The sequence below is a fragment of the Hemitrygon akajei genome, chromosome 9 (genome assembly GCF_048418815.1).
Source record: "Hemitrygon akajei chromosome 9, sHemAka1.3, whole genome shotgun sequence".
NCBI lineage: Eukaryota > Metazoa > Chordata > Chondrichthyes > Myliobatiformes > Dasyatidae > Hemitrygon > Hemitrygon akajei.
Window position 1 is genome coordinate 23,891,655 of NC_133132.1, and position 14,108 is coordinate 23,905,762.

Below are 14,108 nucleotides of genomic sequence, written 5' to 3' on the forward strand. Positions count from 1 at the left end.
GCTACCTCTAAAATGACCCACTGGACGAGCACCTTTCCGCGTAAAACATTCATAGCTCAACCGATATTGCATTATAAGCTGTTCCAGTGTAGGTGTCTGGCTTCTTGTTCCTCCTGTCTGTCTTCTGCTAACTGTTCCTCCGCATCACTTACCTCGGACTCCTCACCTGATTGTCCTTGCGGGACTGCCCTCGTGCAGTGGCTCAGATGGTAACAGGTGGAGCGTCCTTCTACCTGAACTGCGGTGGGTGATGCCTTGGTTACTGTAAAGGGTCCTTCCCTTCTCGGCTCGTTCCACTTTCTCCGAAAAACTCTCACGTAAGCCTGGTCTCCTGGTTTGGTCGGTCCTTCCCCTTGTACAGTCTCTGGCTCTTTCTGTTTTTCCTGTGCATAAATAGACTTATGTATCATAGTTAGCTGCTGCATGTATTGTTTCAATTCTATTTCCAATTGTTCCAAACTAGGTCTTTTATACGGCCCTCTCCACTGGGGCACTGGCATGGGCCTCCCAGTTAGCATCTCATGCAATGTCAGGCATGTCATTCGATTAGTTTGCATGCGGTAACTCATCAATGCTAACGTTAAAGCATCGACCCAATTAAGTTTAGTGTCTGCACAGATCTTGTTCAGTTTGGCTTTCAGGGTTCCATTAATTCTCTCTACCATGCCCTGCGACTAAGTGTGGTATACACATCCAAATCTTTGCTTTATCCTCAGTGCTTGTAGTACCAATTTGACCACTTTCTGGATAAAAGCTGAACCATTGTCTGAGCTAACTTCTGTAGGTATTCCAAACTTTGGGATCACTTCATTTGTCAGAAATTTTACCACTTTCATTGTCCCTACCATATCTACACTTACTATTATTTTAATGCAATTGTTGTCTTCTGATATCCACACCTCCGGCGTGATTTTCCTCCACACTGTTACGGTTTCAGCACTCTTAACTAAGGGTCCTAAGTCTTTAGACTGATATCCCTTGTTTACCAACAACGTTACGTGGGGTGCAGCCTCTGGTATCCTGTACCATTTTTCTAAAAAGGTGTTCCACTTAACTTGTAAAGCTGCCCCTTGCTTTCCAATTATCACAGCCTCCCCTTCCAGGTGCTGTTGGGTACATGCCTCCACGTGCCATCTCTCCTCTAACTCCCTGTTCTGAGTCTCGTCAAAAATCACTGTACAATGTAGCTCAGATTTGGGCATTACGGCCCTGGGTAATATAGCCTGCACACCCTTTTTCCATTTTCCCAGGTTTCCTGAATCTGATCTGCTATGTCTCCTATCCAAAAGACATTAGCCTTCTTATCTTCTCGCACTATCAATTGAGCCCCTGCTCTTTCCACACTCAGCCCATTTCTGGTGCATTCTAATTTTAATTCCAGTTTCAATAAGGCATCTCTGCCTAACAAATTAATCGGAGTTTCTTTAGATACTAGCACTGGCAAAACAATTCCTTTATTTCCCATTTTCAACTGCACTGGAGCCGTGCACTGTGTCAACTGTGTTTTCCCCGAGAACCCTACCGTCTTAATAAACTTTCCTGACATGGGAAGGTGAAGGGCATACTGTGGCTGTACGCAAGTGTACGTGGCTCCAGTATCTACCATCATTGGTGTCAGTTGCCCTTCTAACATAACCTGAACATTGGGTTCCTCGTCTGCCTCCCTTGTTATTATTGGGTAATGTCCCTTCCCACTCGAGTTCTCGGGGCACCTCTAATACCTCGCGTAGGGGTTCACAGGTCCGCTTGGGCCTGTGGGAGCTGGTCCTTGGCTAAACTTTAGTTCCCTTCTTATCGGTTCCTGCTAGTGTGTGACAGGCCATGGTGTAAACGGACAATCTCTTCTTAGGTGACCTGGCTGATTACATCCCCAGCACAATCTCTCTACCTCTCTTTCCCCCTGTTTCCTCACTGGTCCCCTCTGCCCATAGCTCCTCCTCTGTCCCCCTCCTTGGGACTTCCAGTCCTGTCTGGGCTGTTTGAATTTGGTCTGTTCCTGATAGGGCATTTGTGGGAATGCTCCTCCAAAGATGTTGATTATTGGCATGGGGTTTTCCGGCCCTTGTCTTACAGTATGATCGGTTCCTCCATATAGCGGTGCTTCATTCAGTTCGATGGCTGTACTCGGAAAGATTGCTGGCAGCATCTTTTTGCTTTTCTCTTTTTCCTTCTTTTTGAGTTCTTCGAGCTGCATTTGTATTAACTTCCTTTGCACCTCTTCCTGCTGCTCAGCCAACCTTCGTTTGTCTTTCCGGTATTTCTCAACCGCATGGACTACGTGGTCTCTGAATTCTTGTGGGATCATTGACGTCAGCCCAACCACTTCCTCCAGTTTGGATTTTACTTGTGGAGGCATTGCATCCAAAATGCTATGTTGGAACAGTGAGGTGATAAATAAGCTATTTTCCACCTCTTGCTCAGTCTCCAGTCTCCACCTTTTCAACTGGTTTTCTGCATAGGCTGCTGGGTTTTCAGTGTCTCCCAGTGGATCCCCCTTTAAGGCTTTGGGGTCCACTTTGGGTGGATAAAACTTCCTGAGGGCCTGCCATACCCTCTGCCTCACTCTGTCAAACCCGTCTCCATCAGTTCTCGGGTCGTTCGAGTTTACTATGCCAGCCATTTCCATTAGTTCGTTAAATTTGGAGGTTCCCATCAACCTTATCAATAGTGCCTTCAAATCTCCCATAGCCAATAATTGTCCCACCGTTTCTTCTTCAAAGGCTCTAATCCATTTCCCTGCTCCTTCATGTAGACTGGGCAGAGTGTTTTTCAGCCCTTCTAGGTCCTGGGATCCCCAAGGAATATACTGCACTTGTCCTGATCCTTTAACTAACAATGGCATCATTCTTCCTCCTACTTCCCACCTGCTCCGGCTCTCCTCCTCGCCTGACTCCCCATCCGTCTCTGGGTATGTCTTTACTGCCTCTCACACAAATTTCTCCGGGGTCCTCTTCTTCTCTCGGTCTCCCTGTGGAGTCCTTCCTTTCTGTCCTGATTCAATACTTGGTCGGCCCCGGAGTAATTTTCACATCTCCTCTGGCAATTCCCTCTCAGTAACTTATCTAGCTCTCTCTCTACTTCCGCAAGTTGCTTCCCTACCGCCTCCTTCTGCTCTTCTAGGCTTCTGCCTCCTACCTCTTCCCCACAAATTCTCGCATCCTCTCTCTCACCACTTAACTCTTGCTCCTCCAATGAGTCACCTTCTCTTTCTTCCTGTCCGTGTCTGTACACCTGTGGCAGGGACTCCTCATGATCCTTACTCATGCTTGATTCTCTTCTCTCTTGTGTTTCTCCAAGACTCTCATCTCCTATCTTCTTTCCACTTCCTCTTGAATGCCTCAGCTCTTCCTGCCCTGATGAACCACTTTCTTTTCTAGTCTGTTCATTTCTACGGTATAACCGGTACTCCTCATACTCCTTTTCCTCTCTCAAGTATTTCATCTGTTCAATCTCATTTCTCTCTTTGCCTGTTCCACCTTTATCCTTTCTGCCTGTATCTCCTTCCATATTGCCGCTTTTTCCTTCTCGTAATGTCTTTTTTCCTCCTCATTATCCCAAACTTGTACTTCTCCCTGCATGTTTACTGTACCCGTCAGCAGGGGGCACTGCTTAGGGGTTCCTTCCTCATTATAGGGAGGGGGCCTTTCTGCCTCTTTCACATCCGGGTATGGAGCTGAAGCCAGCTTCTCACTGTACCTCTCCCTCTCTCTCTAACAGGCTGTTTCTCCAGCACCTTAGTTTCTTCCTCGCTTGTAATCAATATTCTACCTGTCCTCCTCAGCCTCTCTCCCTCCGTTCTGAAGAGTTATAGCACTTTCATTCCTCGTTCTCTTTTTTGCTCTGTTTTCTTAGTTTTATCTTTTGGTTTGTAATTTTTAATTAGTGCCTCCATTTCTTCGCACAAGCTTACATAAAACGTTCCTTCTCTAGGCCATTTTGTGACCAGGTTCTTGGTTCTTTTTTCCCATTTTTCTGAAGTTTTTGTGATCTCACATTTATTTACCGGGAATTTTTTGCTCAGAATCTCTACTGCCGTTCCTTTACCTGTCATGTTGTTCTCTCTTTTTAAGGTATTTCAGAGATTCACAGTTCGTTTACTGGATAATACTATTTACTCTAATTCTATGCCTAGTCTATCGTCTATCTACCAGCGCTTTAAACTATATATCGGACTGTCCTTGTTTCCTATTCCGTTCTGCCCGTACAGACCTCTACCTAGAGCGGTATCCACAGAACTTTCTCTTTGCACCTCGTCTATTCAGACCCTTATCTCTTAAGGCGGTATCCACGAGGATTTTCTCTAATATCCTTTCCCTGCCCGTTCAGACCTTTGTTTTGTACGAAGCGGTATCCACAGGGACTTACCAACAACACGTGGAATTTTTCTTCACTTAACTCCTTATTAGCTTATTCGTACTTACCCCCACTGCAGTGTTCTCGATCAATCCTCTGAGCCTTTTGTTAACCCCCAATTCTGCCAGATTCTTTGGGCCGGAGAGACCCTTCGACAGTGGTTCTACACTTCTGAGTCTCCGAGACCTCCCCAAAACCAACAGAATTCTTAGTCCAAATTGTCGCAAAAAGCGCTTAGTTTTTGTTTGGGTGCACCCTTAATTCTGTTAGCCCTGTGGGGTTCCCTGGAGGACTGGGAAGCGTCCCCAATCTGCCGTTTCCTTTCCGTGGGTCTCTTTCCGGTCCTGCCGTGGTCGCCAATTTTTGTCGTGGTTCCTTGAAATAACCAGGAGACGCAGAAGATTCTTTGAGAAGTTTAAGCCTTTATTTGCAAACAAAAGCTGAGACAATTAATGAGCGTGTCACTAATTGTCCGCCAAACCCTAGTTCACAGTATTCTTTATAGTAATTTCTTACCTTAGTCGCATTAGCATACCCCGTCTCCTATCTCAGTTACATTAGCATATCCCGTCTCCTATCTCAGTTACATTAGCATACCCCGTCTCCTATCTCAGTTACATTAGCATACCCTCGTCTCCTATCTCAGTTACATTAGCATACCCCGTCTCCTATCTCAGTTACATTAGCATACCCCGTCTCCTATCTCAGTTACATTAGCATAACCCGTCTCCTATCTCAGTTACATTAGAATACCCCGTCTCTTATCTCAGTTACATTAGCATACCCCGTCTCCTATCTCAGTTACATTAGCATACCCCGTCTCCTATCTCAGTTACATTAGCATACCCCGTCTCCTATCTCAGTTACATTAGCATACCCCGTCTCCTATCTCAGTTACATTAGCATACCCCGTCTCCTATCTCAGTTACATTAGCATACCCCGTCTCCTATCTCAGTTACATTAGCATACCCTCGACTCCTATCTCAGTTACATTAGCATACCCCGTCTCCTATCTCAGTTACATTAGCATACCCCGTCTCCTATCTCAGTTACATTAGCATACCCCGTCTCCTATCTCAGTTACATTAGCATACCCCGTCTCCTATCTCAGTTACATTAGCATACCCCGTCTCCTATCTCAGTTACATTAGCATACCCCGTCTCCTATCTCAGTTACATTAGCATACCCCGTCTCCTATCTCAGTTACATTAGCATACCCCGTCTCCTATCTCAGTTACATTAGCATACCCCGTCTCCTATCTCAGTTACATTAGAATACCCCGTCTCCTATCTCAGTTACATTAGCATACCCCGTCTCCTATCTCAGTTACATTAGCATACCCCGTCTCCTATCTCAGTTACATTAGCATACCCCGTCTCCTATCTCAGTTACATTAGCATACCCCGTCTCCTATCTCAGTTACATTAGCATACCCCGTCTCCTATCTCAGTTACATTAGCATACCCCGTCTCCTATCTCAGTTACATCAGCATACCCCGTCTCCTATCTCAGTTACATTAGCATACCCCGTCTCCTATCTCAGTTACATTAGCATACCCCGTCTCCTATCTCAGTTACATTACCATACCCCGTCTCCTATCTCAGTTACATTAGCATACCCCGTCTCCTATCTCATACCCTATCCGCTTGCAACGCTTATCACCAGCACATTAGCTTCTCCGTTAGCCACCAATATTTCTGCTCAGTAGCCCATACTTGGTCTAGTCCATATATGTCAAACTCAAGGCCCGCGGGCCAAATCCGGCCCGCGGTGGAATTATCTTTGGCCCACGAGATAATATCTAATTACTATTAAAGCTGGCCCCAGTAATTGAAGCGCCTATGACGTATGATATGGCTAATGCTGAGTTTATTCAGGTACCAGGTTTTCAGGGTTTTTAGTGTTTATTCGGCAGTCTTCTTCATAAGAAACGGAATTTGTAAAGTGAAACACTTTGTAGTTATAGCAGAGACTGAGACACATGAGAGTAGGCTGAAAAAACGGAGGCAACAAAAGCTGCGTTTGCAAGCGTCCGACTGATCCGGCCCGCATGAAGCTGCATTTTGCTCAATCCGGCCCGTGACCTAAAATGAGTTTGACACCCCTGCTCTAGTCTATTCCTTGGAACACGTGTCCCTCTTCCCGGCCTTGACTGGTCCCCATACCATCACACCACTCCACGATCCTGTCTACCACCGTTATCTCTACATTGCTTACTTTCACTGTTAGCTACATTCTCAAGGCATTGATGTGTTCAATAGTACAGAGACAATACAGAGATTTCATTCTGGCTGATAAGTTGGATACATAGTAAATATAAGGCTGGTTTCTCACTGTTAGCTACTTTCTTAAGGCACTGATGTGTTTAATACCATCCAGCCCAAGATCTTAAAGCACAAACTAACGGAGATGGGAGTAGACTCTCACATGGTGGGTTGGATAGTGGACTACTTGACAGATAGACCTCAGTATGTGCGGTTGGGAGACTGTAGGTCTGACACGGTGGTCAGCAGCACAGGAGCGCCGCAGGGAACTGTACTCTCTCCGGTACTGTTCACCCTGTACACATCAGACTTCCAATATAACTCGGAGTCCTGCCATGTGCAGAAGTTCGCTGATGACACGGCCATAGTGGGGTGTGTCAGGAATGGACAGGAGGAGGAGTATAGGAAACTGATACAGGACTTTGTGATATGGTGCAACTCAAACTACCTGCGTCTCAATATCACCAAGACCAAGGAGATGGTGGTGGACTTTAGGAGATCTAGGCCTCATATGGAGCCAGTGATCATTAATGGAGAATGTGTGGAGCAGGTTAAGACCTACAAGTATCTGGGAGTACAGTTAGACGAGAAGCTAGACTGGACTGCCAACACAGATGCCTTGTGCAGGAAGGCACAGAGTCGACTGTACTTCCTTAGAAGGTTGGCGTCATTCAATGTCTGCAGTGAGATGCTGAAGATGTTCTATAGGTCAGTTGTTGAGAGCGCCCTCTTCTTTGTGGTGGCGTGTTGGGGAGGAAGCATTAAGAAGAGGGACGCCTCACGTCTTAATAAGCTGGTAAGGAAGGCGGGCTCTGTCGTGGGCAAAGTACTGGAGAGTTTAACATCGGTAGCTGAGCGAAGGGCGCTGAGTAGGCTACGGTCAATTATGGAAAACCCTGAACATCCTCTACATAGCACCATCCAGAGACAGAGAAGCAGTTTCAGCGACAGGTTACTATCGATGCAATGCTCCTCAGACAGGATGAAGAGGTCAATACTCCCCAATGCCATTAGGCTTTACAATTCAACTGCCAGGACTTAAGAACTTTTTTTTTTTTAAAGCTATTATTAATGCTTTTTGAGTTAGTGATTTAGATGCATTTCATATTATTACTGAGTTAAGTATTGTATGTAATTAGCTTTTGCTACAACAAGTGTATGGGACATTGGAAAAAATGTTGAATTTCCCCATGGGGATGAATAAAGTATCTATCTATCTATCTAATAGTACAGAGACAAAACAGAGATTTAATTATCCTTCTAAATTGGATACATACATATCAAATAGCAAACACAAGACTGGTTACATAGTTTTGGTTACACAGCAAACAATTTGCTTTATTCTCCAATAATAGACAACTTCTACTAGTGATTTATTTCCCTTCAATATTCCTAATCTGTACCCAGATGGATTCAGTATTCTGCTCCTTAGATCTTATATCGTCTCTCGCTATGGCCCTGATCTCATATTTAATTAAGAGCGCTATCCCATCTCCATTACCTTCCTTTCTATCCTGTAGTATGTGACATCCTTGGATATTTAATTCCCAATCCTCTCCACCCTGCAACCACATCTCTGTAATGACCACTAAATCATACCTCTTTGTACTGATTTGAGCCACAAGTTCACTGACCTTGTTTCAAATACTACGGGCATTCAAATAAGATGCCCTTACACTCATTGTGTTTTTAAAATCTTGTAATCTTTTATTCTTTTGCACTTGACTTTTCTTCACTCCACTCTTACTTTTCTCTTTTTTTAATCTTTTTTTATCTTTATCCACACTTCTCTTTTTTCACTTCTCCAATCTGTTGAACCCCCCCCCCCCCCCCACTATTCAGTTTTAAGTCCTATCCACAGCCCTAGTTATGCAATTCGTTAGGATCCAGGTGCCATCACGGTTCAGGTGGAGCCCATCCCTACGGTACTGCTCTCTCCTTCCCCAGTACTGGTGCCAATTTCCCATGAATTCAAGCACACTTCTCCCACACTAATCCTTGAGCCATGCTTTTAACTCTCTAATCTTCTTGACACTTTGCCAATTTGCACATGGCTCAGATAATAAACCAGAGATTGGTAGCGTTTTGGACTGCTCAAATTCCCTCAGCGGAACCTCTTTCCTCATTTTACCTATGTCATTGGTACCCACGTGGACCATGACAACTAGATCTTTCTTCTCTCACTGCAAATTCCTCTGTAAGTCGGATAAGATGTCTCAAACTTGGGCACCAGGCAGGCAACACAGCCTTTGGGACACTCTATCCTCACGACAGAGAACTCTGTCTATTCCCCAGACTGTACTGTCCCCAATTACCACTACATTTCCCTTCTTTCCCCCTCTTGAATGGCTCCCTGAACTACGGTGCCACAGTTAGGTTGTTCATCCTTCCTACTGTTATCCACACAGGGAGCAAAAATCTCAGACCTGTTGGACAAGCTCACAGGCTGACGCTCCTCCAGCACTGTCTCTTGGATCCACTCGCTGTCACATCTTCTTGTCCCTGACCACAGCCTGAATTCAGCTCATCTAAAGGGTGTGACTACCTCCTGAAACAGAGATTCCAGCTATCTCTCCCCCTCCCTGACGTGCCGCTTTGCTTGAAGCTCAGATTCCCGGTCGTCAACATTGAGCCTGAGTTCCTTGAGCAGCCAACACTTGCTGCAGATGTCACCAGGAACCACAATGGGGTCCATCAGCTTCCACATCATGCAGCTACAGCACATCACTTGATCCCGCATCATCCCTTTATTTAATTAGCCGTAATTTAGTGACTTTTGATTCAATGATTACAAAAACCTTACTTGCTACTTTCCTGTACCTACCTGTTAAACATCATATGTTCACTCTGACACTGATCTTACATGATCAGACCTTCACTTTTTAATTTATGCAGTGTTTATCTATTTTTCATTAACTTCTTGTTTATTACATATGTGTGGTAACTTCTCAGAACTGCCTGTGGTGTACAGGGACCTGGGAACCTTCCTAGCATCTTGTAGAATTTTCCATTTGTGATTTCATGTCAGTGCTCAAAAAGTTTGGATTTCAAAGGTTTTCTGATTTTGGAATTTTGGGTAAGGGGTACTCAGCCTTTATTGATAACAGCAGAAAACCAGGGGAGCAAGGAAATCTACTGTCTTTAGGCATAGTACCATAAAACCATATGAAATAGGAGCTGAATTAGGCCATTCAGCCCATTGAGTTTTCCCACCATTCAATCATGGCTGAGTTATTATCCATGTCGACTCCATTCTTCTGCCTTCTCCGTGTAACCCTGATGCCCTTACTAATCAAGATCCTATCAGCCCCCACTTTAAATATTCCCAATGACTTGGCTGCACAGCAATGAATTCCACAGATTCATCAGTTCTTGTTAAAAGGCCTGAACAGATTAGATATAGCAAAGTTATTTCCCACGGTAGGACAAGAGGGCATGACTTCAGGATTGAAGGACGTCCCTTTAGAACTGAGATGCGGAGAAATTACTTTAGTCAGAGGACTAAATCTGTGGAATTTGTTGCCACAGGCAGCTGTGGAGGCCAAGTCATTGGGTGTATTTAAGGCAGAGATAGATAGATTCTTGATTAGCCAGGGCATGAAAGGATATGGGGTGAAAGCAAAGGAGTGGGGATGACTGGATGAAGTGGATCAGCCCATGATTGAATGGTGGAGCAGACCTAATGGGCTGAATGGCCTACTTCTCCTAGAGTCAACAATGTAACTAGAGATGGTCACATCCTGAGGACAATAACAAAGCAGGCAGGTTGTGTGTACTCAGTACATAATCCAGTTGGCCCTCCTTACCCACGAGGGACTGGTTCCGGGACCCCTCGCGGATACCAAAAAACGCAGATGCTCAAGTCCCTTATTCAGCCTGTCTCAATGCGATGGACCTTAGGACCCAGCGGAACCCCGGACCTTATTTAACCTGTCTCAGTGCGGGGGATATTAGGACCCAGCGGCAGAGCTCTGAATCGGCAGTTTTTCTGTTCACGAAAATAATCACGGTCACGATTGAAAATAAAGTGGAGATAATAAAGCGATTGGAAAGAGGTGAAACACCATTGGTCATTGGAAAAGCGTTAGGCTACAGTCGGTCAACGTTCGGAACAATTTTAAAGGATAACGTGAGAAAGGCCCTGCCCCAATGAAACCTACAATCACTACTAAGCAATGCAGTGGTTTAATTATTGGAGTTTTGATCCTCCACATCAACCAGGCACGGATGGAGAGTGCGCTTGGCAATCTGTCACTGGATTGAACTTGGGATCTCCTGTTCCCGAGCCCGGTGCTGAAACATACGTTCTTAAGTGTTTTATATGCATAGAAAGGTAAAATATATACTATATACTAAGACAAACATTTGACTAATTGATGCTAAATAATACCGGATGTACCTGTTCTGACTTAATTGGTAAAAGAACTTCCAGTTTTTTTTTCAATCCCGATCCACGATAACCTACGCACATCCTCCCGTATAGTTTAAATCGTCTCTAGATTACTTATAATACCTAATACAATGTAAATGCTATGTAAAATAGTTGTTATACTACATTGTTTAGGGAATAATGACAAGAAAAAAAGTCTGTACGTGCTCAAACAACAATTGCTGGAAGAGCACTTCCGGGTTTTCTTGATTTGCGGTTGGTTGAATTCGTGTATGCGGAACTCTCGGATAAGGAGGGCCGACTGTAGTACGAAAGCCTGAGTTAGTTAATGCGTTTAAGGTGGTTTAATGATGCAGATGGAATTAAACTATTTAGCATAGTGAAGAATTCCAGAACATAGAATTAAAGAAAAACCATGCAGGCCAGTGTCTAATTCTAGTTCTCAGCCTGTAGGCTATGATGCTTCAACTATTCATCCAAGTACTTTCCCAGTGTGATTGTTTCTGCCTTCTACATCTTTTCAGGCTCAGTGGGTGTTGTTTGAAGCTAAACTATCTTGCTTGATAGATGAATGCACTTTATTTAAAACCACATTATTCTTGTTTATTAGAGACTGGGTTTTGTTGCTCTGAATGGTAATGTGGGAAATAAGCGCCTGAAACAAATACAGAACAACTTGGCATTCCAGCAGTCAATCATATGGGTAAGTGTTTGGTTTTTGTTTGTATCTTACTCTGGGCACTGAAGAATGTAAGAAGATTAATGTGAATCATTTGATAACTACCCCCTTGTTCCATTGATGACACTGTGTGTTATCAGGAATCTCACACATACAATGTAATCAAAGCCCTAGAATGGTTCTTTCTGGCTAGGGTTACTTTGCTTCCTGTGGCTGTGTAAATATGACAGACAGAGAAACCTGTGGTAACCAATGGAACCAAACAACAAATTGGAGTTTGTAGATCCAAAGTGATACAGTAAGGTAATAGTTTAAGAAATTGTGGACTCTACTGAAGTGGGGCCGTGCACTCACAGGTAGGAGGGGCTATCCCCCATGGCTAGACGTTTCCTCTAGCTCAACCCAGGGACATCTACTAGAGACCTCAACCTTGAAATCACACCTTCGGTACCTTTTTTTTCATTCGCGTTTCTTGGTTCTTATTTGTTCAGGGAGCAGATAGATAGTTCTATTTTGTTAATTTTAATGATACATTGACAGATAAATACACATGCCTAAGGACAAAGTAAAATTCATTTCTTTTAATGTCAATGGGCTGTTAAATCCAATCAAACGCTGTAAAATTCTATCAAAAACAAAGAAAGAACAAGCCCATGTAGTATATGTACAAGAAACTCACTTAAGTGATAATGAGCATGGAAAACTAAAGAGAATGGGTTTCAATAATTTGTTTTTCTCCTCATATAAATCAGGACATAGGAGAGGAGTTACTATTCTCATCCTAAACAAGCTAAATTTTGAAAAAGTATTCGAAATGGGAGATAAGGAGAGCAGATATATTCTGGAAGGGGGAATATAGACGGGAATTCAGTTACTCTATTGAATATAAATGCACCCCCAGGAAGTGATATTAGTTTCTTCCAGAAAATTACTAATATTATGGTAACGGAAACAGAAGGTCTCTTGATATGTGGGGGAGACTTAAATTTACAATTACAACCAAACTTAGACTTTTCCAATAGAAAAACCTATGAAATAAAATCCTTACATAAGAAAGTTAATACACTTTTTGAGAATGTTGGTCTAATTCATTTATGGAGGGACCTTTTCCCCAACAGAAGGGATTACATTCATTATTCTGCCCCCCCCCCCCCCCCATTCTGTATATACAAGAATAGACTATTTCATAACATTTGGAAAAGATAAAGACAAAATAAACACCTGTGGAATTAGGACATAGATGTAAGTGACCATGCACTTATATATTTATCTGTTGATTTTGACCTACAACCAAAGAATACTATGTGGAAACTAAATTCAAGTCTACTCAATGATCACTATTTTAAGGAACAAATTAAAAAAGAAATTGGTCTTTACTTAGAATTCAATGATGATGGAGAGGTTTCACCTCCCATTCTATGGGATACTCTGAAGGCTGTTTTAAGAGGGAAATTTATAGCGATATCTTCATATAAGAAATAAAGTAAGGAATAAAACATTAGAGGTATTACAAAATAGGCTGAAGGAACTAGAAAAAAACACAAATTGAGTTTGGCACAGGATACATTAGAGGAAATTAAAAAAAATTAGGAACAAAATTAATAGTTTGGCTACACAAGAAATCAGGAAAAATCTAATGTTTCTGAAACAGAGACACTATGAAAGTGAATCTAGATCTATGAAAATACTGGCATGGAAACTGGAAAAAAAAGATATCAGAAAATACAATTCATAGAATTAGGGATCCAAGAACAAAAGTTATTTAAAAAAAATAAGCTAAGTGAAATTCAAGAAGCTTTTAAAGTGTTTTACAAAACTCTATATTCCAAAGTTCCAGGGAGAAGCATAACCCAAATTGACACATTCCTGAATTCTCTGGAGTTACCCGCTTTAAGCGAAGAACAAAATAGAACGATGACTGCTGATGTAACTGAAGCTGAACTAAAAACTGCAATTAGTAAGCTTAAATTAAGCAAGTCACCAGGCTTGGATGGATATACGGCAGAGTGGTACAAAGAATTTAAAAATGAGTTAATTCCTGTCTTACTCCCCACACTGAACTGGGCTCTAAAAAGACCCAAATGCCACCCAGCTGGAAGGAGGCGATAATCTCAGCTATACCGAAAGAAGGCAAGGATAAAATGGCATGTGGGTCATTTGGACCAATGTCTTTTCTTAATGTAGATTATAGATTATTTACCTCCATCATGGCCAAACAATTATAAGAGTTTCTACCCACACTGATACATAATGATCAGACAGGTTTTATACAACAACGCCAAACACAAGACAATATACGAAGGACACTTCACATTATGGACCATATGCAAAAAAATAAAATTGAAGCAATAGTGATAAGTGTGGACGCTGAAAAGGCATTTGATTTGGTTAATTGGAATTTTCTTTACAGAGTTTTAC

At 42.9% G+C, this 14,108-nt stretch overlaps 1 protein-coding gene across 4 annotated transcripts in view; it reads left to right on the forward strand.

Annotated features, from left to right (window-relative positions):
- The window catches only part of sfi1 (SFI1 centrin binding protein), a 262,284-nt gene that overhangs the window by 80,371 nt on the left and 167,805 nt on the right, over window positions 1-14,108 (forward strand). For all 4 annotated transcript variants that reach the window (XM_073055643.1, XM_073055642.1, XM_073055645.1 and 1 more), the window contains one exon: window positions 11,622-11,714. In XM_073055643.1, coding sequence (XP_072911744.1) covers window positions 11,622-11,714 — 93 coding nt within the window. The remainder of the gene's footprint in view (window positions 1-11,621; window positions 11,715-14,108) is intronic.